The sequence below is a fragment of the Ictalurus furcatus genome, chromosome 13 (assembly GCF_023375685.1).
Source record: "Ictalurus furcatus strain D&B chromosome 13, Billie_1.0, whole genome shotgun sequence".
Classification (NCBI taxonomy): Eukaryota; Metazoa; Chordata; class Actinopteri; order Siluriformes; family Ictaluridae; genus Ictalurus; species Ictalurus furcatus.
The window spans coordinates 23,441,339-23,467,480 of NC_071267.1; the positions used below are offsets into that span (position 1 = coordinate 23,441,339).

The 26,142-nt window shown below is 41.2% G+C and overlaps 1 protein-coding gene across 1 annotated transcript in view; it reads left to right on the forward strand.

Moving 5' to 3' along the window:
* ryr2a (ryanodine receptor 2a (cardiac)) overlaps window positions 1-26,142 on the forward strand; it is a 222,034-nt gene that overhangs the window by 155,756 nt on the left and 40,136 nt on the right. The window contains exons 48-71 of the mRNA XM_053639919.1: window positions 181-401; window positions 573-663; window positions 857-997; window positions 2,989-3,152; window positions 3,459-3,537; window positions 3,629-3,718; window positions 5,999-6,136; window positions 6,549-6,626; window positions 6,734-6,809; window positions 8,117-8,240; window positions 9,208-9,323; window positions 10,582-10,646; window positions 11,150-11,271; window positions 11,923-11,972; window positions 14,405-14,465; window positions 15,630-15,868; window positions 17,991-18,072; window positions 18,320-18,450; window positions 18,559-18,879; window positions 19,359-19,599; window positions 19,807-19,894; window positions 20,300-20,392; window positions 21,889-22,059; window positions 24,128-24,187. Of these exons, the coding sequence (XP_053495894.1) occupies window positions 181-401; window positions 573-663; window positions 857-997; window positions 2,989-3,152; window positions 3,459-3,537; window positions 3,629-3,718; window positions 5,999-6,136; window positions 6,549-6,626; window positions 6,734-6,809; window positions 8,117-8,240; window positions 9,208-9,323; window positions 10,582-10,646; window positions 11,150-11,271; window positions 11,923-11,972; window positions 14,405-14,465; window positions 15,630-15,868; window positions 17,991-18,072; window positions 18,320-18,450; window positions 18,559-18,879; window positions 19,359-19,599; window positions 19,807-19,894; window positions 20,300-20,392; window positions 21,889-22,059; window positions 24,128-24,187 (3,042 nt within the window). The remainder of the gene's footprint in view (window positions 1-180; window positions 402-572; window positions 664-856; window positions 998-2,988; window positions 3,153-3,458; window positions 3,538-3,628; window positions 3,719-5,998; window positions 6,137-6,548; window positions 6,627-6,733; window positions 6,810-8,116; window positions 8,241-9,207; window positions 9,324-10,581; window positions 10,647-11,149; window positions 11,272-11,922; window positions 11,973-14,404; window positions 14,466-15,629; window positions 15,869-17,990; window positions 18,073-18,319; window positions 18,451-18,558; window positions 18,880-19,358; window positions 19,600-19,806; window positions 19,895-20,299; window positions 20,393-21,888; window positions 22,060-24,127; window positions 24,188-26,142) is intronic.

The window sequence follows — 26,142 nt, forward strand, 5'->3', positions numbered from 1 at the left end:
AACTACTTTTATCCGAAGCATAACCGGACCGCGTTCAGAGAGTGAAATATTTTATAGTACTGTCTTAAAGGTGTTCATATTATTAGAATTTATTTGTGTACTCCGCATGCGTATCTACATGTTACACCCTGTTGCTATTTCTGTACTCATTACACCCCTTTTTTTCTGTCTGACCTTCAGGCTGCTCTGAGTGCCACAGACATGGCGCTGGCTCTGAACCGTTACCTGTGCACTGCCGTCCTACCCTTGCTGACGAAGTGTGCACCTCTGTTTGCGGGCACAGAGCCGTTCGCCTCGCTCATCGACTCGCTCCTCCACACAGTGTACCGCCTGTCCAAGGGCTGCTGCCTCACCAAAGCCCAGAGAGACGCCATCGAAGAGTGCCTGCTCGCTGTGTGTGGGTGCGTGTGTGTGTGTGCGTGTGTGTGTGTGTGTGCTTGTTTTGATTCATTCCAATTTGCCAGTATTTATTAAGTATCTTAAATCCCTTTTCTCACATAAACATATTCATTTATATTCATGAATGTAATTAATAATGTAGTGTGTGTGTGTGTGTGTGTGTATGTGTTTAGGAAACTGAGGCCATCTATGATGCAACATCTGCTGAGGCGTCTGGTGTTCGATGTTCCTCTGCTGAACGAACACACCAAAATGCCTCTGAAGGTCGGATTATCCGAGCTTCATTAGACTGTGTTCGTTATAAAATAGAATAGTTTATATCAGTGTTAATGATATTAGTAATAATGGGTGACATTGTTGTAAAGGAAGAGTTTAACTCGGGCAACTCGGGTTTTTTTCTTTACCTCAAATATAGTTGAACTGTGAGCTGAGTTTGTTGCTTGTGTCTCGTTCCCAGCTGTTGACCAATCACTACGAGCGATGCTGGAAGTACTACTGTCTGTCAGGGGGGTGGGGAAGCTTCGGCGCGGCGTCCGACGAGGAGCTCCACCTCACCCGAAAACTCTTCTGGGGAATCTTCGATGCGTTGGCCAGAAAGGTATCAGAAATCCAGGCAAATTGAACCCTACTGTATTTACAGTCAGGTCCATACTTATTTGGACAGAGACACGGTTCGCGTATTTCTGCCTCTGTGCGCCACCACAACGGATTTGAAACGAAGCAATCAAGATGTGTCACTGTCCAAATACTTATGGACCTGGCTGTATATATCAAAGTGTGTCAAATGCATAATATTTTATAGTGTATACACAGCAGACTGTAATAGTGTTACAGCCATTTATAGCGCAAGATAAATGAATGACCAGCGTATACTCAAGTCTGCAGGATCTCATTAGAGCAAGGCCGATATGAATATTTATAAAAGTATCCCAACTCCGTGATTGTATTTCAACGAATTAGGCACGAGTAGAGATACTCTATGATTTTCAAATCGAAATTTGCAAACCTGAACATAAATTATGATGAGATGTGATTATTCAGTATTTAATGCAGGAACAACAAAAAAAGAAACGTCCTTTCGCGTTCAACTGTTTTTTATTTCCAGCAAATTTCTTCATGTGTAAATATGTGTATTAATATAAAAAGGTTCCACAACTGAGACACAAACTGAACAAGTTTCCTAGATGAACAGAAATGGAGTAATGAGTCCCTGAACAAAGGCGGGGGGGTCAATATTAAAAGTAACAGTCAGTATCCGGCGTCCTCCAGCTGCTTTAAGTACTACAGTGCGTCTCATCCTCATGGACTGCACCAGATTGGTCAGGTCTTGCTGTGAGATGTTCCTCCACTCTTCCACCGAGGCGTTTACAAGTTCTCCATCACGTCTGAGGGACACACGGTTACGTGTAATAATTTTCCACTGCAAGGACGATCAGCTGTCCTTCCTGTCTCCCTGTAGCACCGTCTTAGACGTCTTACATTACAGACATTGCAGTTTATTGCTCTGGACACATCTGCAGTCCTCATGCCTCCCTGCAGCAGGTCTATGGCATGTTCACGCAGGTGAGCAGGAACCCTAGACTTCTTTCTTCTGGTGTTTTTCAGAGTCAGTAGAAAGGTCTCTTTAGTGTCCTAACTTACTGTAACTGTGATGTTAATCACCTAGCGCCTGTAAACTGTTCGTGTCTTAAGGACTGTTCCACAGCTGCATGTGCAATAATCGTTTAAGGTTCATTGAACAAGCATGAAAACATCGTTTAAACCCTTTCCAATAAACATCTGTACAGCTTATTTGGATTTTAATATCCTGAAATTTTGTTTAAAATACAGTCTCCTGAAAAAGGGACGTTTCTTTTTTTTGCTGAGTGTATAAAGAGAGGCACTTGGCTTATACAATGGGATCTTTTTTTTTTTCTACCCTCATCAAACTACCAGAGGAAATTTCGTTTGTATTCCTGTTCTGTTGTTTATACTGTGCATTAGTTTTCGTCCACCACATATGTTTTTGAATAACATGAAGACATGACGAACCAAAGCAGAAAACATGTCAATCATTAAGGTTGCATTTTGAGCGTGTACATGCAGGTTTAGTGAGTGATATAGTATCACATTAGCTGTGGTTGCGTCTAATTTTTCGATGTGTGAAAAAAACCCTGATGTCAGAAAAGACAAGATCTTGTCTGTGTTGTATAGGTATATGTACAGTTTAGGTGTATATGTATACTGTAGTATATCGCAAACGGAATTTCCCATTGCAGTTCAACTGTTCAGACTGCATTAGCATTATTAACTAGTGATTTTCAGCATTGCTTACTAGCTAGGTAAATTATCCCAAAGAGGATGGGTTTTCTTTCGAGTCTGTTTCCTCTCAAGGTTTCTTCCACTTGTCATTTCTGGGAGTTTTTCCTTGACACCATCGTCATCGCCTCTGGCTTTCCCAATAGGGATAAATTTAACATTTAAGTTTTATATCTGGATTTCTGTCACGCTGCTTTGCGACAGTGAGTTTTTTTTAGTAGTGTTTGTACTGTATTTGTGTAGCCTGTGCTGCTTTGATAAATAGTGCTCCCATGCCGTGTGTATGTGCAGAAATATGATGCTGAGCTGTTTAAGCTAGCTCTGCCATGTCTGAGTGCTGTGGCCGGCGCTCTGCCTCCAGACTACATGGAGTCCAACTATGTGGCGATGATGGAGAAACAGTCGTCCATGGATGCAGAGGGCAACTTTAATCCTCAGCCCGTCGACACCAGCAAGTCAGTGACACTTTCTCACGCGCTACAGATTCAATATAGACGTAAAGGTTTATGTTGTCATCTAAAATGTAATACCTCAAACCCCTGACGTGAATATGAATTCATTTGAATAACGCTGGTCAAGGAACTCTAGCTTTCACTTTCTATATATGTATAGATATATAGAATACCTATCTCTCTCTCTATCTCTCTCTCTCTCTCTCTCTCTCTCTATATATATATATATATATAAAGAGAGAGAGGGCGAGAGAGTTATAGCAAAAGTATTTATTTTCTGTCCATCAAAACTTTATTCTGTTTCCTCAGCGTGAACGTTCCCGAGAAGCTGGATCACTTCATCAATAAGTATGCCGAGCACTCGCACGAGAAATGGTCCATGGAGAAGGTAACGAGGCGTAGGGCTTTAACACCATCTGCTCCAAGAGCTTGATGGATCTAGAGATATTAATCTGTCTTTACTCTCTGACTTTCTTTAGGTTGCTAATGGATGGGTACATGGTGAGCAATTGTGTGAGGCCTCCAAAATTCATCCCCTGCTAAAGGCTTACAAGGGACTGTCCGAGAAGGTAAAGCCTCCTGACAGGGGTGTAGTTTCCAGTAATCAGAACTAGCAATTACAAACCCCCCAACTTCACCACCACCACCACCACCACCATATTTATACCATGATCAACTGAAACCTATGCAGAAGTCATTTATTTTGTAACATTATCTGTGTTCCGAATCGATTGTGAGTTTGACGTGATAAATCAGATAAAAATATTAAAAGCCCCCCCCTTCTGTTGCACAAGTTGTTATTGCCCAAGTGTTGCCTCGCTACACAATGCTTGATTGCTACCGTTGGACTGGGAGAGCACAGGTACCTTTGAAGGTGAAGAGAAGCGCTGTCGGACAGCGAAAGTAAAAAAAAAAAAAATGACTAAGGAAAGTATTATTTAAATTTTTTTATTTGTTTTAATGACAGAATCATTTGATCATAAATGCTTGTGGACAATAGATTGACTGATTGATTGACGGATGGATGGATCTACACCCGTGCTCCTTTTATACACAGAACATGTCGATTATCTGTTTTACTGACCAAGAGGGGTTTACACCGAGTGGAAAAGCAGATTTTGAACCTGAGTGAAGTTCAGAAAGATGATATCTCATCCATCTGAACACAGCAGTCTAGGGTTGTAACACAGTATGTGTGAATGTGATCTGCTTTCAGGGCTGGGCATTAAACAATGTAATTGGATGAACTTGTCGTGCTACTTCCTGTTCCGTTGTGATGTACAGAAAAGATGCAGTGCCTTCTTGAAACGAAGAATGCATTCGTACACAAGTGACTGTAACTTATAAGTGTTACAAGTTAAGTGACTGTAACTCAAAACAAAAACAAAAAAACTGAATCACTTTTGTGTATAAGTGAGAGTCTGCGATTGAAAAATCTTCACCGGAAGCTTTTCTCAGTTTCATACAGATATATAAAACAGCTACTTATAAAAATAATACTACCTAAAAAAAACAAAACATTAATATGATTAAAAGAGATACACCGATGAGCCATAACATTAAAACCACCTGCCTAATATTGTGTAGGTCCTCCTTGTGCCAGCAAAACAGCTCTGACTCGTCGACGCATGGACTCCACAAGACCTGTGAAGGTGTGTTGTGGGATCTGGCACCAAGACGTTAGAGCAGATCCTTTTAAGGGCTGTAAGTTGCGAAGTGGGGCCTCCGTGAATCGGATTTGTTTGTCCAGCGCGTCCGATGATTCTCGATCGGATTGATATCTGGATAATTTGAAGGTCGAGTCAACACCTTGTTCCTCAAACCGTTCCTGAACAATTTGTGCAGTGTGTCAGGGCGCTGCCATGAAGGGGTGTACTCGGTCTGTAACAATGTTTAGGTAAGTGCAGCGTGTCAAAGTAACATCCACATGAATGCCAGGACGCAAGGTTTCCCAGCAGAACATCGCCCAGAGCGTCACACTGCCTCCGCCGGCTTGCCTTCTTCCCATAGTGCAGCCTGGTGCCATCTCTTCCCCAGGTGAACCACGCACACACGCACACACACACCCAGCCGTCCACGTGATGTAAAAGAAAACGTGATTCATCAGACCAGGCCACCTTCTTGCACTGCTCCAGGGTTCTGATGCTCACGTGCCTGTTGTAGGTGCTTTCAGTGGTGGACTGTGGTCAGCATGACCACTCTGACCGGTCTGCAACTACGTAGCCCCATACGCAGCAAGCTGCGATGCACTGTGTGTTCCTTTCTATCATAAGCAGCATCAACTTTTTCAGCGATTTGTGCAGTAGCTCTTCTGTGGGATCGGACTAGATGGGCTAGCCTTCACGTCACCTGGCAGTGGTTTTAATGTTATGGCTGATCGGTGTATACTTATTATTTTCAATACACAGTTGAGCCCTGGTTTATAAGGAACTTGTCTGTGTGAAAACAACAACCTGCAGCGATGATGGTGATGATGTCATTTGTAAAGGACTAGCCGATTCGGATGGGGAAAGGATGTGCCTTGTCTATAGCAGGGTTTAGTTATTGCAAAATTACACTACTGAGAGGTCAGAGATTATAGACGGTGTTTATGTTTAGCAAAAAATTTTTTTTTTTAAAAATTCACTTTTAGACTGTTAAAATATCGGTAATCACGTAAATTAGAGTACATCCCCATGCCATCAAGCCTTAAATAGGCTCTAATATTATATAATACTGGAAACATGACACAATACATTCATTGTCCATCTGATAAATGGGAATACAGCTGTATTTACCACATCGCATGAACACGTTATTAATATTCTTCTTTGTCTGTTAATGCCTCTGTCTTTGTGCCTGTCCTGCAGGATAAAGAGGTATACCGTTGGCCAATCAGAGAGACTCTGAAGACCATGCTGTCATGGGGATGGAGCATTGAACGTACAAGAGAGAGCGACCCGGCCAGTTTACACAGCCGTACACGCAGGATCTCCCTCACCAGCCAGGTTATATCACAGCTTACACCGACCACCGCTTCACGCCTCACCTATTCTATCAACTAGAATTTCACTATTTTCACTGATCAAACACACACTCTTTAGGGAGGGCAGGAGGGCTAGAGGTTATATATCCACTTCCCACTGAGAACTAATGCTCTCTAAACAGGAGAGAGAGAAAATCGGACTGTTATAGACGGTTTAGCCTAGGTAGTGTCCATACGTGTTGAATCTGAACGTCGAGTTTCCAAAAGGCTACGAAAATCTCGGGCTATACCTTTAACGCCTTCTATCACGTTTGCTTGTTAATGAATGTCATGTTCAGTGTCCATGCTGCTGTTTAAAAAAACTGGAGTGGGATATTTTTTTTATTGTGACAGAAATACCAGGATAAGAGTTTGATTATGTGTGTTTTCTGTAGCTGTCTATAGAGGGCGCTCATGGATTCAGTCCTCGCCCGGTGGACATGAGCAACGTGACCCTGTCCCGGGATCTGCATGTGAGTGAAACGCTGTTCAGCGATGCATCATGCTAATCGTATCAAATGCCGAAATCGTTTTACGCTCAATATAATTTATTCTGCGTCCGGTCGGTTTTGACCTGCAGTCCATGGCAGAGCTGCTTGCAGAGAACTATCATAATATTTGGGCCAAGAAGAAGAAGCTTGAACTGGAAGCCAAAGGTACGTCCCGGATGAGATCCGTGCTTTACATGATCTGCTCTGTGGGGAGTCGGGGGGGGGGGGGGGGATTTGGAGATACAGGTGTCCCAAAAGTTTCCATACATAGGGGAAATGAACACTTTTTAGCAACTTTATTTACACGGCATCGTCCGCATGATTGCCATTTCTTTGTAAACACACACGGAGTCGTCTCTCCAACTCAGGATGAACTCGTTAACACATCTGGTGTTATGCATGTACTGTCACTGCATGTCCATCGCAACCTTGTGACAGTTTCCCGATCCAGCCATGAGAATGGTTTCCATACGTTCTTCTATTCTCAAAGGCATTCTTAAAGGATATCTGAAAAATTTTATATATAACGAGTCTTTATTAGTCACATATACATATGCACAGTGAAATTCTTTTCTTCGCATACCCCAGCATGTCAGGAAGTTGGGGTCAGAGCGCAGGGTCAGCCATGATACAGTTCCCCTGAAGCAGAGAGGGTTAAGGGCCATGCTCAAGGGCCCAACAGTGGCAGCTTGGCAGTGCTGGGGACTGAACCCCTGACCAGTTAACCGCCAAGCCACCACTGCCCCCACGTGTGTATTTGTGTATGTATGTGTATATATATATATATAAATTGAGTAAAAAAATTTGGAGGACATTTTGCTAGAAACTGTTAATTTCCCCTATGTATGGAGACTTTTGAGACACCCTGTATTGCCTAAGTGTGCAGTGTTTTAGTAGTAGATTTGACATTGATTTCTCTTCACGTGCCTTTTCCTCTCTCCTAAATGAAATCAAATGAAAGGCAGGACCTCACTGCTACGTAACAAAGGTAAAGGGCTGCCTTAGCTCAGGATACACATCTGATCAAACTCTGGATTAATACCAGTAGTCAGTGATTATTCTTAATATCTTGTTCTAAAATTTCTAACAACCATTTGCCACTGAAATCATATTTGATCATATTTAGCTCTACGGACATTAGCTAAGCTTAGCTTGTCGAAAATCCCTAATTAAATACATGACACTTTTCTTGTTATGGTCCCACCTCTGATCCTGTTTTTTTTTTTTTTTCCATGTAGGAGCTTGCAGTAATAACTATGAGATGTGGCTGCTCTGTATTTATTCAGTCACTTATTATGTTGACCGTATGGCGGATAAATGCTCGATCTGCTTTGTGAAGGCTTCGTGCTGTTCTAACAGGCAGTAATCCAGAGCTGTGGAGTGTTTGGTTGCAGGGTAAATGACATGATTTGGGAACCTGTGATTGAAGACCACAATTTTCACTTCCCTTTGCCTGATGGCTTTTTTCGTAGGAGGGGGAAGCCATCCACTGCTGGTTCCCTATGACACTTTAACTGCCAAAGAGAAATCCAAAGACAGAGAAAAAGCACAAGACATCCTCAAGTTCCTTCAGATTAATGGATACACTGCATCAAGGTGAGAGTGTGTCATGTGCAGTCATGTGGAAAAAATAAGTACACCCCGTGGAAATTGTTGGCTTTTTTGACATATTCGGACAAGCAAACATTTGATCATTTTTGAAACAGTGCCTATTAATGAAGTTGATACACTGTATCAAATGACTCATAAAATTGACATTTTATGAGTCATTTTCACAATTTAACTGAACAAAAAACAGGTCAGTCACATGGAAAGAACAGGTCTTTACAGTTAGTGACCTAACTCCGAACAGGTCACTCACACCGGTGCGAATAAATATTTATTCACGGTCACACTGTAGAGCCCTGAGTTTAAGTTTTTTCCTGTTCGGCGTGATGGTGTTTGATGTCCCCGACAACCTCTATAGTGCCATTTAGCATCATGCTAATGTCATGATTTCTCCTCGCACTGGAGGTCGCAGCGAAACTGGCAGCTCGAGCGCTAAAACGCTAAACCCGTGTCCGGGTTTTGTTACTACAAAATGACGTCATCCCTGCGCCGCTCTATGTGATTGGCTGTAAGTGTAGGAAGCGCTTGATTTGATCTGCAGCGGAGTGTTCTATGAGCGGAGGATGAACTTTAAACGTCAATATCGCAGTCGATCATGATCATTTAATCGTAGGCAGTCAAAATCGTAATCGTGATCGATATCCGATTGATTGTGCAGCCCTAGGTTAACGTACCATGGAAAAAAAACATTTAAGGTCCTACTATCACTTCAGCTACAGTAATGTGAATCATCACTCGTATGTCTGTGGAATTTTTTGTGCTTTTACACTGTTGTTAGAGTTCATACTTTTTCTTATGCCTTCATTTGTGTAAAATCCAACAACTCTTTCTTGTTTAAATTAAATGCATTTCTCACGCGATAAAACTTCTTTGCGTCATGAGTCCATGTTGGTGTCCTGTAAAGCCCTACATCTTAAATCATGATGAGTATCAACTTTTTTTCTTCCCTCTACAGGGCTATGAAGGAGCAAGAGCTCGACACTCCGGCCATAGAGAAACGCTTCGCTTACACATTTCTGCAGCAGCTCATCACATACGTGGACGAGGCTCATGAACACATGCTGGAATTTGGTAAGAGTTCAAGTGAAGAAACTAGTACATACGACAACTTCATATCAGGAAGTGACACACCAACATGGAAAGTTTACAGTGCTTTTGCCTTTTATATATATATATATATATATATATATATATATATATATATATATATATATATATAGATGCACTGATACTAAATTTCTCAGCCGATACCGGTAACCGATTATTCAGAGTGATATCTGCCGATACCGATACCGATACCGATAGTTCTGCCTTCTATGCCTTCTTTTAAATTAATAATAGTTAATTCCACATTTCTGAAGGAAATGCAAATAAAAAATTTATTCTCTCCAATTCAATGAGTTGTTTCAGAGTAACTGGTCTCATAAACAAAAAACACATTACTCTAATTAACATTAACACATGAACTCAATTCTGAAGATTAAAGTAAGATTTCTTAACTTATTGAATGTTATTAATTCATATTAACATTGACTGAATTCTAAAAAACCTCCTGTTAGTCTCACATTCACTCTCCACAAACAAAAGCATTTCTACTTCATCATTAACATCAAACTGGTAATATATAATATCAACTTTTTTATATATTAACATTAAATGGTTATGAAGTACACTACTCTACAAATATATTTTTCTGTGTAATATATACCTTTTTGTCAACTCATCTTCATTTAAATCTTTAAACGGTGTACTGGCCCTTTAACTCAGCACGAGCAGCGCAAAAAATTAGACTCGACGCCGAAACTCCTGCTTCATTGCTGCTCACTTCCGGTGTAAAATTTGATCAGTGTAGAGATTACAGAGATTACAAACTGCAGTTTTGTCATCATTCCACACAAGAGACATCATCTTTACACACAGCACCAAATCCATGTGTTTTCCCGCCTTCTTTTGATTGACAGGATATAAGTGGCCCTGATCATCGGATGTTTTTAACCTCTCGGCCCATGGCCAATAGCGTGAAAAATTGCCTTTATCGGCCGATACCGATTACCGGCCAATACATCGGTGCATCTCTAATATACATATATATATATATATATATATATATATGCCTTAGAATGTGTACCATCAGATTCTGTAATCCTTCTGGAAATATGGCATAAGCCTTGGTTCAAACAAACTGCATATGTTAAAGTATCCTCAGCTATACAGGTAGTTTTCTCGATATACAATATAGAGTCTGTATATTAAATGTTGCAGTTGGATATAAATTTCCTTTACATGCCTTTCATTTATGTGTGCTGCTGTATTTTTGTGTCTGTCCCAGATGTCACTACACGGCCAAAGGGAGAAAAAATTCCTCACGAACAGCAGATGAAGTTCTTTGGAAAGGTTCAGTACTCATTCTCGGTTTCTTTTTACAAACGCAGGACATTATTCTACTTACCACCCAGAGGGAACGCTCACCGTTACCTTCTCTCCCCATATCTAATTTTATGGAAGCTCTTTTTCCACTCGTGTAATAATCCCTTCCTTTCAATCATGATCACATTTGATACATACATGACTGGGAAAGTTTTAAAATCACAGGGGATCCTGGGTTGAGCTTCCCAAAAACACAGACGCTGTGTCCCAATTCACCTGCTTATACCATGCACTAAAAGTATGTCCTCTTTCTGTGAAGAAAATGCACATACGTTTGAGTGCGTAGCAAAAGACTATGCAAGTACCGGGGCATACTATATATATTGTATTTACATTTGTGTATTTAAATGTTTTCGTAAAGCTCTGTTTCAGGTCAGATTAAACAAGCCCAGTGAAAGTCTTGTCCTGTTGGAACCCCCCTCAAAAAGGCAGAGTATAATACGGACAATATGATTCATTTATTTGGACAGGTTGTTCTGCCTCTGGTTGACCAGTACTTTAAGAACCATCGTCTCTACTTCCTGTCCACTGCCATCCGTCCAATCAGCAGCGGAGGCCATGCTTCCAATAAAGAGAAGGAGATGGTGACCAGGTGGGGTGTAGCCTTTCTCTGACTAACACACACCTGCACATTTGACACCTTAGTGCTGTGTGTGTGTGTGTGTGTGTGTGCGTGTGTGCATGCAATATATATATATATTTATATATTTATATATATATATATATATATATATATATATATATATATATATATATATATATATATATGTATATGTGTGTGTATATATATATATATTATATATATACTAATATATACTTAGTATATATACTAAGTGACTTCGTTGGTAGATCTCAGCATGAAGTGCATAGGTGACTCTGAACACTCCTGGAGGTTAGGAGAGGTGACATCGGACCTGAACAAACACTTTCTCAGGGTTGTTTTTTTATTTTTATTTTAAATAATCAAAATATGTGATTGAATTTTTCTTATTGAATCTTAGGAGCTCAACGTTCACACGTGCACACTTCTTAATCTGTTTACTTTCTCCAAAGGTCTTTAATACCATCTTTGCTAAGTATATAGTTAGCTAATCTTCTCTCTTCAAACCTGTTTAGTCCTCGTGTCATCCACTTTAATTTATAATCTCTGCTTTTACCTATTTTTGAACTTGTTTTAGTTTACTAATGTTTCTCCTTTCTTCTGCTTCTTTCTTTGTCGTCCACCTTTTTTCTTCTTGTTCAGTCTTTTCTGCAAACTGGGAGTTCTTGTCAGACATAGGATATCTCTGTTTGGTAAGGTTGTTCTAACTGTTTGGCTTTGTTTTCTGATGTGTGTGTGTGTGTGTGTGTGTGTGTGTGTGTAAGTGCATGCTAGCAGTTGAGTGGTACACGTCTCTGTTTTTAGTGAGTAAAAGAGGCTGGCATCACGTCAGCCTTATCGACTGCAGGTGATAATGCATGAAGCATTTTCCTTCTGTTTTCACTTGGTTTTTCCTCTTATCACAGTTTTATATACTGTTATTGGTACTAACGTGGGCTGGATGGATGATTGAGAGTTTGTTCTGGTCCAAAACTTTGTTACATCAAAATATTCAACAACAAAAAAAAAGAGTTTCTAATGTTAATTATGTGAAAGCGCAACAAATCGGGACAAAAATTCTATTGTACAGAATTTATTTTATAGAAAAAGTTCAGGCTCCGGTTCTGAGGGAAAAGTTCTAAATGAGCTTCTGCATTTGGAGAAACACTATACTCCCGATCCTATTCCTGAACTGTAAGCTGAATTTATAGCAGAATATTTGCGTGGTAGCATAACATGAACTATAACCAAGCGTGGCAGACAATGTTTATGAAATACAGCAGGAATTATTTTTTAAATAATCGTTGTGGCCAAAAATGCTCGATTTTGCTGCGGTGCTTTTCAAAATTTGCTTTTTTTTGCTTTTTTTGTTTTTTTTAACCTTTTTTTGTGGGAAAGCTACTTGAATTGGCGGAATGGCTTTCACAGTCAGTACGTTTACACGGACGACAATATTCCGATATTAACCCGATTAAGACGATACTCTGATTAAGAAACCAGCATGTAAACAGCGATTATTGATGACCTTAATCCGATTAAAGTCACAAATGGAATTAAGACGTGTGGAGTATTCCTGTTTTAGTCGCGTTATCGACGTGCGTTACAGACATGTACACACCTTAATCACACTATTAACGTCGTGTGGGAGTTTTCACCACATTTTGAGACAGGACACGTACACGCACGGCAGCGCTCGACCGTTTGACGGCAAACAAGAGAGCACGGCTGCGTCCCAAACCGCGTACTTATCTACTACAGTATATAGAAGGAGAAATACAGTATCTCGGCTACTATATAGTAGGTAAGTACGCGGTTTGGGACGCGGCCCACGGCTTCAAGCAGTCGTCTATTTGCACGTACAGCACGAAAAATAATTAACCGCACTTGAAGCTTTCGTAAAACTAAAAATAAAAACACCCAAAACTGTATACAGTCCCATAACGAAGACCAACTGTATGTCGATATGTGAAACTCTGGAGGGACGTCGGACGTGTGGCGTGGGGACGTAATGACGTGTGCCGTTAATCACTCTATGTTCTATAACGTGTGACACCGGAACATGAAAGGAGTATTCTAAAAGCGACTCATGTAAACACCTTAATCACAATATTGTCTTATTCACAATAAGGTCAGTAATTAGATTATTGCTGTCCGTGTAAATGTTTTTTCGTAAATGCGACTTTTTTTTTTTGCCGTACTCAAGTTCGACGTGTGTGAATCGATGAGGGATTTGGCTGTATGCGCGTTGCGATGACTTCCCATGGCGCGTTTTGGCCCAAATCGGTGGTCATTTTGAAAAATCGCAAGCTCCTCTGAATATTGTGGAGTTTGCTTGATTTCTGTGTTTATTTCGGCAAACGCAAAATCGCTAAATCCTGTAGGGACTGAGACTTAAATGGATCTTAAATTGCGTTCCTGTGTACTTTTTCGAGACAGTGTTTGAGTGAGCATAACTGCGTAGTTTATTCACACTGAGCAATGTAGCACGGTAAAAAGTATCTCACTATGTCTGCAGAAAGCTATGAAGATATGAACTGTGTTTGCACTAACCTGTCCCATCCTGCACCATGAGACAGAGGGGAAGGGACTTGTGCAAAACTGTTAGTGTTTGAATCGAACCAACCTGTCCTGTACAAACTCGGGTAAAAGACCGTTCCTCTAAATTAATAGAAAAGATTGCGTTTTGTCATGATGTGCAATTTGAGACACAGCTAGTGATAAAACCAGGAAGACATGCAAACTACACGGTGTGAATCAAACCAGAAAGTGGAGTCACACCTTTATTTCTAAATTCCATTTTGGCCTCGGAATGCCAAAGCACAAAGTGTACAGAAAGTTAATGATGGCTGTGAAATGCAAAACATCTCAAGGAGAAGAAGAAGAAGAAGAAGAAGAAGGAGAAGAATTTGTAGGTCTGCTGAATTTTCCTGCTGATTTAAAAAAAAATAATATTATTATCCATAAACAAGCAAGTTGGATTGTGTAGTTGTTGTAGCTGCATGCTATTAAATACTAGATTCAAAATGATCAAGTCATATCTGGGTAAGTGCCTCGATTTAAAAAAAAACAACAACAAAGTACTGTACGTTTGCCGGAGAAACGCCGAGTGCTTTGCTCTGACTTCTGTCCTTTGCTTCTTTCCCAGGAAACGATGCCACTTCTATTGTGAATTGCCTTCACATACTGGGACAGACGTTAGATGCCAGGTCAGTGACCTCACTACCTCTAACGTCTGTCATGATCAATAATATACATAATGAAAACCATAATGAACTTCCCTTTACGTTCACACTATCCGTTGTGACCCAGATGAGGACGGGTTCCCTTCTGAGTCTGGTTCCTCTCAAGGTTTCTTCCTCCTATCATCTTAGGGAGTTTTTAGAGAACTGATGACATTCTATATGGAGCATTAAAGTATCCTTGTAAAAGCTTTATTTAATTGGTTCAAAGGTTATTTAAGTGTTGGGTTTAAGTTCCGCAAAAAAATCATCCATTACAGATGACTGCTTTAAAATTGTAATCTGATTACATTACTGTTTACTGCATGTAAAAAGTCATCAGATTATTAGTTCCTTTACTGTCACGTTACTTTCGAAACCTGTCGAACCTACAAAAATGCACGACAAATTAAAAGTCATTATTTTTTCAGTAATTTTAGCGCGTGTCAGTGTATGACAGGATCAGGAAAAGTTGGATTTATCATAAAACTTGCCTCGGGTGTTGTCAGTGTTTGTAGGAATACCAGACCGATAAAATATAAAAGTTTTCTAACTAGGCTAGTTTGGTGTCGCTAGCCAAGAGGAGGAACAGCTAAGCTATGGGTTTAGCTGCTACAGTGCCATGTAAAGTACATCATCTGTCCTTACGCTCTGCTCATATCATTTTCACATAAACTGGAACTCATAGACATTTACACGCCTTGTTTTCCTGCTCAGCATCAGAGGTTGTTACCGTTTCTAGTTCAACCCCTTTACTGGTTAAAAAATCGGCATATTTCCATTTTTCCTCACACTGACTGTGTGAGCGAGCGTTTGGCGGAATCGAGAGACTGTCGGCCAATAAGACACGAGTGTTTCCATGTATTTTCCTGTAAACCCTGCCTGATTGGTCTCGCCTCCGTTCGCTGAAGATATAAAATGACAACACCGCCGTCTTCTTTTACTGACATTCAGTTACGTAGTGACAAACCGCTCCAAGTGGAGAATTATTCAGGGCTGAAGAAAACATCTTCGGGGCAAAACTCTGCTAGCTACATTAGCTTGCTTGACTCAGTTTTTAGTAGTTTTACAAAAAAAAAAAAAAAATCACTGTGAATTTATAGAGTAAGCACATCGATTTCATGTCACAGTGCGTCCCACTTTCCTCTGTAGGACAGTCATGAAGACGGGTCTGGAGTCGGTAAAGGCAGCGTTGCGGGCGTTTTTCGATAATGCCGCCGAGGACCTGGAGAGGACAATGGAGAACCTACGCCAGGGTCAGTTCACACACACTCGAACCCAGCCGAGAGGAGTCACCCAGATCATCAACTACACCACCGTGGCTCTGCTTCCCGTCCTGTCCTCACTGTTTGAACACATCGGTCAAAACCTGTTCGGAGAGGACCTTATATGTGAGTGTAAGACCTGCTTAAGGAACACGTACAACATCATATAATAGACAAATTTACATGAGATAACTGGAGAGAGACATCCTATTTGTGCATTTTTCTCACGTACCTTAGCACACAGTTTTTCAGGACAGCTGGTCCGAAGCATCCGTTACTTCGTGGCTACATTAGCTGTGTTGTTAAACAAAACATTTCAGTAGAATAAGCAAATAAAACGCTTATTGTAATCTTATAATCAGAAATACTAGATACACTGACTACTCTATATTCACCATATTGTCAGAGGCTTAGATGTCATGTTTTGACAGTGTACAATGCACTTGCTCAATTAGTATCAGGTCCCAATGAGTAATCTACAGTATTGAGCTACTCATGGTTTGGCTGTGGCACCGCTCTGGAGATTTTGCAGCCTGGTTTGCAGCCCGTTTTTCCCGACAAGTAGAGTAGAGGGGTCACTCTGGGAAACACAGCATTGTGGGTTTGGAAGAGTGCAGCACTTTCTGAACTGTAACCTGAATATACAGCACAAGACATGATGTTAGGAATGGATTGTGATGAATTCATTTTGATTGGATATTTATGCAGGTGTACGTTTAAACTACATGGGTAAGGTGTATCTAAGTCATGGAAGGCCACAGGACTGGACTATAGTCATTTTCTAGAACACTCCTGATGCAAATTGTCACGAATCGAGGTTGAGCCAGAAGCAAGTGCAGATAATGACATTTATTGAAACAAACGTACTATGAAACAAAGACACGAACACAACTTGGTATGACACTGTGGCATGAAACAAAAACACCGAGACATAAACAACAAGAGTCTAAGACAACGAAAGACAAGCAAACAGTGCAGACAAGGACTATATATACACACGAGTGCTCATTAACAAAACGTGAGTCAGGTGCAGGTGGTCATGTGACAGCTAGTGCAGTGCAGTGGCTGATGGGAAGTGGAGTCCAGAGTTTCTTGATACGTGACACAAATGAGGAAACGCATAGTGATTAGTTGATGTGTGATCAGTTTGTTAAAGCAGGAGAAAGCTATAGCGGTGGATATAGTCTAGTATATTTAGTCAGAAAGCATGTAAAAAAAAGAACCTCATTTGATTGGCATTGCAAACAGCAAGACTTCTCTCATAGCCCTTAAGAGAACATGTGGGAGAATCTCATTTCCTGGGCTCCAGCTGCTTCAAACAAAACACTGGAGTCCATTTTAAAGATGGGATGCAGTTAAGACAGACAAACCGATTTTTATATATATATATATATATATATATATATATATATATATATGAATGTACACTACCAGTCAGAACTTTGTGGACACTGGACTGAAATGTTTCTCATGATGTTAAAAATCTTTTGATCTGAAGGTGTGTGATTAAACGTGTGAAATCGGGGTTGTAGACAAAAACATAATCGTGCCGACATATTCGTTTCTTTCATTACAAAACAAACATTTTATTTACAAAAAAACTTTCATAAACTCAGAGAGAAATATTCCGAAAAGCAGCCGATGAGTGTCCAGCGTCGGTGGGAACTCCTTTAATACTGTTTAAAAAGCATCTCAGGGAAATTCCTCAAGAAATCGGGTGAGAAAACGCCAAGAATACATTTCTGGAAATTCTAGGCGAAAAGGGCGTCTACTTTGAAGATGCGAAAATACTAAATTATTTGGATTCATTTGGGATTTTTTTTTTATCACAACATAATTCCCATAGTTCCATTTGTGTCACTCCAGAGTTTTCATGACTTTATTATTACTATTCAGAAATGTGGGGGTGGGGGTAAATAAAGAATGAGTGTGTCTAAACTTCTGACCGGTAGTGTATATATCTCTGCAAAAAATATTAGAGTATATATCAACTACGTGCCTGTGATAAATAGTGGCTTAAATAAAAATTTCAATTAATTGACATTTATCATCAGGGAATAAATATTCTGAGAAATTAATACATGAATGAACTCGATTTGAACTCCCTCTGACATTCCACTCTCAGTATTCCATTTACTATAGGAGTAATATTTATCATATATTTTTCGATGATGTTGTAGTATCGGATGACGAATGAAGTTCCTCGTCCTAGTGTATTAAATGCACCCATGTCTTTTTTTTTTAACAGTGGATGATGTCCAGGTCTACTGTTACAGGATCCTAAACAGCCTTTACTCACTCGGCACCAGTAAAAGCATCTACGTAGAAAGGTAATGAGCTCGCTGCACGATGAGTTATAGTGTATAAAGAAGAAGCCTTTACTTTATCAAGAGGCAGCACACTGTATACATACAGCGCTCTCCTTTCTTTAGGGAACACAGGAGTCTGTTAACCCTGCCTGTTGTCCTATAATGTCTCTCTGAGATGTGTCCAGGATAAATATCTGCCATGTTACGATGAGTTGGGTCTAAATGAACGTGAATCTGTTAGGTGTGTTATTAACACTGTATTGCGTAGGCAGCGGCCTGCTCTTGGTGAGTGTCTGGCTGCGTTCTCTGGTGCGTTCCCCGTGGCCTTCCTGGAACCCCATCTCAACAAATACAACAGCTTCTCCATCTACAACACGAAAGGCTCCAGAGAGAGGACGGGTGAGTCGAGACGTTCTGCTCATCACCATCCAACGACCGTTTGCACTTTTCCGAGAGGACGGCATGTTTGAGTGTGTCTCTCTGTCTCTCTCTCTCTCTCTCTCTCAGCGTGTGGTCTCCCAGCTCAGGTGGAGGAGGCGTGTCCTTTGGTCCCGTCCCTGGAGAAAGCTCTGGAAGAGATCATGGAGCTGGCCGAGTCAGGCATGCGCTACACTCAGATGCCCCACGTGATGGAGGTGGTTTTGCCCATGCTGTGCAGCTACATGTCTCATTGGTGGGAGCACGGGCCAGAGAGCAACCCGGAACGCGCCGATACCTGCTGCACCTCGCTCACCTCTGAGCACATGAACACACTGCTGGGCAACATCCTCAAGATCATCTACAACAACTTAGGGATTGACGAAGGTGCCTGGATGAAGAGGCTCGCTGGTGAGAGAGAGAGAGAGAGAGAGAGAGAGAGAGAGAGAGTATCAGATTATCCACTTTGTTTGATCATATTTAGACATGTATGTTTTATATAATTATCGGATTATATAGTAGTGATTGACTGCAGATTTTTGTGTAAAACGAGGAGCACACACTCTACTTTCTCAACTCTGCGTGAAGTTTTATGGCTAGACGTGTCAACTCTGGTTGTTGGTTTTCGATCGGTGAATAGAGAACGAACGGATTCATCCGATTTAACAACTCAGGCAAGGGGAAAAAAAAAAAAGCTGGGCTGCATTTGCTAAAACCTTGAACCAATCGCGAGACCACCACATGAGCACCACATTGCTGTGTCTGTCTTCTAAAACGCGTTTTTGATAATAATTCGTTAGGATTTTTAAATGCAGCACTTATACGCACTTTTCTCTTTCCACCGTCTGCTCACCTCTCCCCGGCCTCCTCATCCCCTCGCCCTGTTCCAGTCTTCTCTCAGCCCATCATCAGTAAAGCCCGGCCGCAGCTGTTAAAGACGCACTTCCTGCCGCTGATGGAGAAGCTGAAGAAGAAGGCGGCCACGGTGCTGTCGGACGAAGAACACATGAAGGCAGAAGGCCGTGGCGAGATGTCCGAGTCGGAGCTGCTCATTCTGGACGAGTTCACCGTCTTGGTGCGCGACCTGTACGCCTTCTACCCACTCCTCATCCGCTTCGTCGATTATAACAGGTGAGAGGACACACCCGGACACACAGATGAGCACATGGGTGACATACCCATGTGGGAAGACATGCCCGGACGCACGTTTGAGTAGAACTATCTCGAGCGATGAAAGTGCGATGAAGCATATAAGTGTACAGTTTTACGATCCTGTATAAGGCTGGGATAAAGTGTGTACTCGTGAGGGAGTTTATAGTTCACTGTGTTTGTTTTCAGAGCGAAGTGGCTGAAAGAACCAAACCCTGAGGCAGAGGAATTGTTCCGCATGGTGGCTGAGGTCTTCATCTTCTGGGCCAAATCCCATGTAAATGAGCACGCACACACATATACACACACACACACACATATATATATATATAAATGTCCAGCTAACATGCAATCAATCATTGTCACTTTAAAGAAATGAACTGTAACAATAGCAGTAAATCTCTCAGACAGACACTTCGTCACTGTCAGTCTATTTAAATATACACTGTTATTTTGAGTGCTTTGTGGGAAATAATTCTGCTTTCAGACTGTAGAACATGAGCGTGTTGCGGAGACTTTGCGCCTTTGCAATTCCGAGGTTGTCCTGGTTCGGTCAGACGTGTGGCGCTACATGTTGAACGATCCTTTTAAGGACGGCGCTTCGAGCGAGATCGATCCGAGCAACTCGAGACACAAAATGGCCGCTTTCTTATCAGGATACTGATGCCGAGTTGTTTTACAGAATTTCAAACGGGAGGAACAGAACTTTGTCGTCCAGAACGAGATAAACAACATGTCGTTCCTCATTACTGACACCAAGTCCAAAATGTCCAAGGTAAGAGGACACACACACACACACACACACACACACATGGGGGATCAATTTACTGTGTCTCATTGCAATTTTTCAACGTGCTTCATTGTCTAGATTGTTCACACTGAGAAATTTGTGAGGGATAAGACCGTCCTGTTTTCGAAAACAGTGCACACTTTCAAGGCGTGTGATTCAAAACTTAAAGTGTAACCGAGACTCCTTCCATAAACAATCATAAGAATCCATTTTCAAATCCGTTTATTATTATTAGATTATTGTAGGCGTCTGCTGTACGAGTCCCTATGTATGAGCTGTTACTATAGGAACAGTAATGTATTCGAATCAGCTCATTAATATCAATCTGTCGTTCGTTACAGCTGGAACTACCTGTGCTGTTGCGCGGGAATAACGCGCACCTTACGACCGATCAGATTCAAGCGTTCAACCGCATCGTGGTATAATAGCATGTGTAGTACAGTAAGGACATTCCAAGAACACTTGAGAATTATATTTGTTGTCCAACATCATGCACAGTAGACTGAGGAAAGAGACTTATTAAAGTGCACCTATTATGGTTTTTCAAATATTACCTCTCATGTAGTGTGTCATCGAGCTGTTTGTGAATGTAAAACGTCTGCAAAGTTTCAATAATCAAAGCGCACGACAAACGGGGTTATCGACTCCCAAAAGAAGGAATCGATTCTGAACGAGTCGTTAGTGATTCCAGACTTACTTCCCGTACTCACCTACGTAGGTTTGTATCAAAAAGCCCCGCCTCTGGTCTTCATCGGCTGCTCGCTGTCATCGGTAGACCGATCACAACAGACTGGGACACCTGACCAATCAGAGCAGAGTATGCTCTCTGAAAGGAGGAGTTTAGAACGGATCATTGAACGAGTCGTTTGTGACACCGGGAAAAAAATGTAATGCTGCAGTTTAAATTATGAGCTCGTTAAAGTGTTTTTAGACCTCGGATGCATGTAAATCTTTCGTATGAGACCTATAAACAAACTTAGGCACGTTTCAAAACCATAATAGGTGCGCTTTAATAGATATAACCATAAATGGTTAGTAATGATGGCGGTAGAGAGTCAGTGGTGCCAGTTCTTCATCTCAGAAGCGTAACTGTTAATAAAGTGTACATTAAAGTTAAAAGTTAGCAAGCTAACGTCAGGCAGCACTGGACTCCGTTCATCACTGTTGTTTACGTCACATGATTTTTAAATGTCAAGTTTTAAATAGGAAAAGTTTCCAGGAAAGTTCCAGAGTAGCACTCAGGTTTCGTCCCACTACTGTTACGCATTTATTGTGTCCTAAATGAGATGCAGTGCTCTTTAAAAAGCACAGACCTGTTTGTTGAACCTGCATCACTGTTAGTACGTGGTCGTGCGCTGTGCATAAACTCGCAGGGGTTCTGTCAGTACTGTGTGTTTTGTGTTTGAGCCCTTATTTGTAGCAGCTTAGTGAGATTTATCCAGTTTGAAAGCCCACCTGCACATTGCCTTGCCGGTCCACAGGGGGCAGTGTCGGACCAAGAGAGAAAGAAGATGAAGAAGAGAGGCGATCGTTATTCCACGCAGACGTCGCTGATTGTAGCTGCTCTCAAGAGGCTGCTTCCTGTTGGTCTGAATATCTGCGCTCCCGGAGACCAGGAACTCATCGCCCTCGCCAAGAACCGTTTCACCCAGGCACTGCGAATATACACTAAAACACACACACACACACACACACGCATTAAGCAGTATTCCCAAATATTCAGTCAAACTTTGCATTTTATGTGTATGTGTAATGGTTACTAAGTTACTAAGTTTCTAAGTAGATATGAGCAGAGAAGGCTGTGAAAATTGTCTTTATTGTTTAACCTTTTGATCTTTATTAACAAAAAAAAAAATTTATATGTTATATATAGGTGTGCAACAATTATTGCACCCCTATGAATTCATATGAGAAAAATATATTCCCAAAACCTTCATTCCCATTGATATTTTACTTTTTGTTTACTACACCTGGGTGACTCGGAACATGCAATTTTTCATCCACGAGTTCCTGTTTCACAGGGGTATAAATATGAGGTAACACATAGGCCAAATCCCCTTGGTCATTCATAACAATAGGTGAGATCGAGGAATATAGCTGTGATGTGCGGCAAAAGGTTGTTGAGCTTCACAAAATGGGGCGTGGCTATAAGAAAATCGCACAAGCATTGAAAATGCCCATTTCCACCATCAGGGCAATAATTAAGAAGTTCCAGTCAACTGGAAATGTTATGAATCAACCTGGAATTGGACGTGTGTCTGTATCGTCTCAACGCACTGTGAAGAGGATGGTTCGAGTGGCCAAAAAATCTCCAAGGATCACAGCTGGAGAATTGCAGAAGTTAGTTACGTCTTGGGGTCAGAAAATCTCCAAAACTACAATCCGAAGTCACCTACATCACCACAAGGTGTTTGGAAGGGTTTCAAGAAAAAAGCCTCTACTCTCATCCAAAAACAAACTCGAGTGTCTTCAGTGTGCCAGACACTACTGGAACTTCAAATGGGATCGGGGTCTATGGTCAGATGAAGCCAAAATAGAGCTTTTTGGTAATAAACACCAGCGGTGGTTTTGGTGCACACAGAGAGGTAGCCGTATGCAAAAGTACCTCATGCCCACGGTTAAATATGGTGGTGGCTCTTTAATGTTTTGGGGCTGTTTTTCTGCCAGGGGAAAAATATCAAATACAATATCTTTTTTTATATTTTATATTTTTGTTTTTCTCTATCAAATATCAACAGATATTAAATGAAAACCTGACTGCCTCTGCCAGAAAGCTTAAAATAAGCCGTGGTTGGATCTTCCAGCAGGACAATGATCCAAAACGTACATCAAAATCAACACAAAAATGGTTTACTGACCACAAAATCAAGGTCCTGCCATGACCATCCCAGTCCCCTGACCTGAACCCCATAGAAAACCTGTGGGGTGAACTGAAGAGGAGAGTCCACCAGCATGCACCTTGAAATGTGAAGGATCTGGAGAGATTCTGTATGGAGGAACGGTCTCAGATCCCTTGTCATGTATTCTCCAACCTCATCAGACATTATAGGAGAAGACTCAGAGCTGTTATCTTGGCAAAGGGAGGTAGCACAAAGTATTGACTAAAAGGGTGCTAATAATTGTTGCACACCTATATTTAACAAATATATATTTTTGATAAACCTGTGTTGGGATGAGAGCAGAGTGTTTTTCTGAATGTTTTGAACAAAAGATCAAAAGGTTAAACAATAAAGACAATTTTTCACAGCCTTCATTGCTCATATTTACCAAGGGTGCCAATATTAGTGGAGGGCACCGTCTTCAAGTTGCGATGTTGAAATGAACTTGTGCATTAAGCATTAAAATACCATTAGCTTTGTAAGCTCGTTATGTTTGCTAGATGTTTTGTTCCGAAAGGAAAGCGGCTAAGTTACATTATGGACGAAATGTCAGTGTTGTAGTCAAGGTGAAAATCTATGAGTGTCACATGATATTATTTCTCTGCGAATATAATGAATAATTGCATAATTGACATTTAGTTCAAATTAAACATCAGAACGTTACGTGTTTGTGTACGAACAGGACGGTTCCTTGCGAGTGATAATAAAAGAGTGTTCAGATATTTTCTTGAAAAGGTCATAATGACAGCTATTAGCCACATGACAAGGAAGGTGTGTTTGTGACCTTGTAATTAACTTTTTCAGTAAAAGGTCAGTGAACTGTTTGGCGCTCTGTCTACAGAAAGACACAGAGGATGAAGTTCGGGAGATCATCCGTAATAATCTTCACCTGCAAGGAAAGGTGAGGAGTCGGAGACTAGCGTGGTGATTATGATTGTGTCATGTTGATAAAGCTTCCTCATTACAACCTCGGTGTTCCTGCGCTCCATTTCACCTGCTTATCGACTTCATCATGCTAAATCAAGTTCTTGCTACATGCTTCCGCATTAAAGGAAAGGCTAATATGATGCACAGGGATCAGTTAGGATGAAACGATTTGTTATAGAGGTCAACCAATAGCGGATTTTACCGATAACTAAGGCGGGCGGTACCTACCTGCCTATAACCGATTAATCAAGTGATGGTTTTTAAAATGAATACTGAATGAATGAACACTCAAAGTAAACTATTGCTGAATTTTGTTACGAAACTACCCAATTCTGACGGTACCATGAAAATGTACTGTACTTTTTAAAAATGAAACGAATATATCGATATTAATACCTATTAAATGTGAATAAATATTAAATTAAATAAAAGATATACATCCAAACTGAACCAAAAAGTAACACTCCAAATAATAAATAAAAATAGAGCCATCCAAAATGAATAATAATTATAATAAAAAAACACTTCAAATAACATAACAAAATCAGTCAGTGATAGTTTTTATTTCACCTCTAGAGGCCGCTCTCGTACCGCATAATAATTAGTTTTTATTTTAACCCTTCTCGGCCGCTCCCGCAACGGACACAACCGGGAAAAACCATCGGTGTGGATTTTTGCCTATTGATCGGCAAAACCGAACAATCGGTTGACCTCTAATTTATCGGCCAACTTTGATACGGCATAATTACAGATCCATAGTCAGTTTTATAAATCTGGCACAGCGTTTCGTGTGCTTCTCATGTGACTGTTACGAGTGATTTCATTCTCTCACTGTAAGGGTTTGCATGTTAGAATCTGGGAAGTTTTGACCGTTTGAACCTATTGTTTCATCCATGCCCCCTGAGGTTTCTGAGCCATCCACCTGGCTCCACCTCTTACAGTAATTAGACCTTTAGTTCAAAACCCGTGTGTCATACAGCACCCATGTTCAGTACCCATGTGATTCGGAATCACAACTTGAGCACGAAAGTCACCGTTGCAGGTTTATGAATGCGATGATGGATTTGTGATTTATCAAACCTACCATTGGATGTAACGCGAACGTTAACTGCTAAACGTATGTCCTTAAGGAGAGCGTGAATCCGGTGAAAATATTCCCAGCCTGCTTTGCAATTATAGTATGTTATGCAAGGTCGGATATCACGATAGCATTTGCATGTATGATCATCTCAGCTTCATGTCACTGTCTTTGTCTCTGTATCTGCTCCACCCGCACCTGCATGCCTGCATGTCCCCGCATGACTTCATCAGTACCGGGCCTTCTACTTCAAAAAGCTGGTCAAGCGCCTCATCATCGTCCTGAAGTGGATGAAACGCCGCCAACCCAAGCCATCTGCTCCAGAAATACCCTTTCACAAACGCCTGCCCTTCCTTAAACGCTCCTCTACGCTGGACTTCTCCATCCAAAGACACGCACGGGTGCCGCTAGGCGCCATGAAAAAGTCGTCCTCTCTGGATAACGCATCTAGACACACAAAGCCTGCGACCTCCTGCCTTACTCCACGTTACAGCATGTTCAGATGTAGCACGCCGGTGTGTAGAGAATCCACCGCTGGATGAGCTGTAGCTCATAGCATGCAGTATACGCGTAACCCGTACTTTTTAAAGGTAGCCGATCAGCCGAGATACCCTTTGCGTCTGAAGTTTGCTTCTATGTTGCGTAAGAACGCAAATTTAGCCCTAATTATATCCTCTAGCGTTGCAGCCTAAGGGATCTCTCGCTCACCTAAAGTCATGTCTAGTCGTTTGGTACTGTATCTCAGACAGACTGTCATAGAGGCAGTTGAACTTTTTTTTCCCTCAGCGCATAGTTTGATGTTTGCACCAGGATCAGATACCAAACACTTGCTCTAATCCGAACTCCGAGCT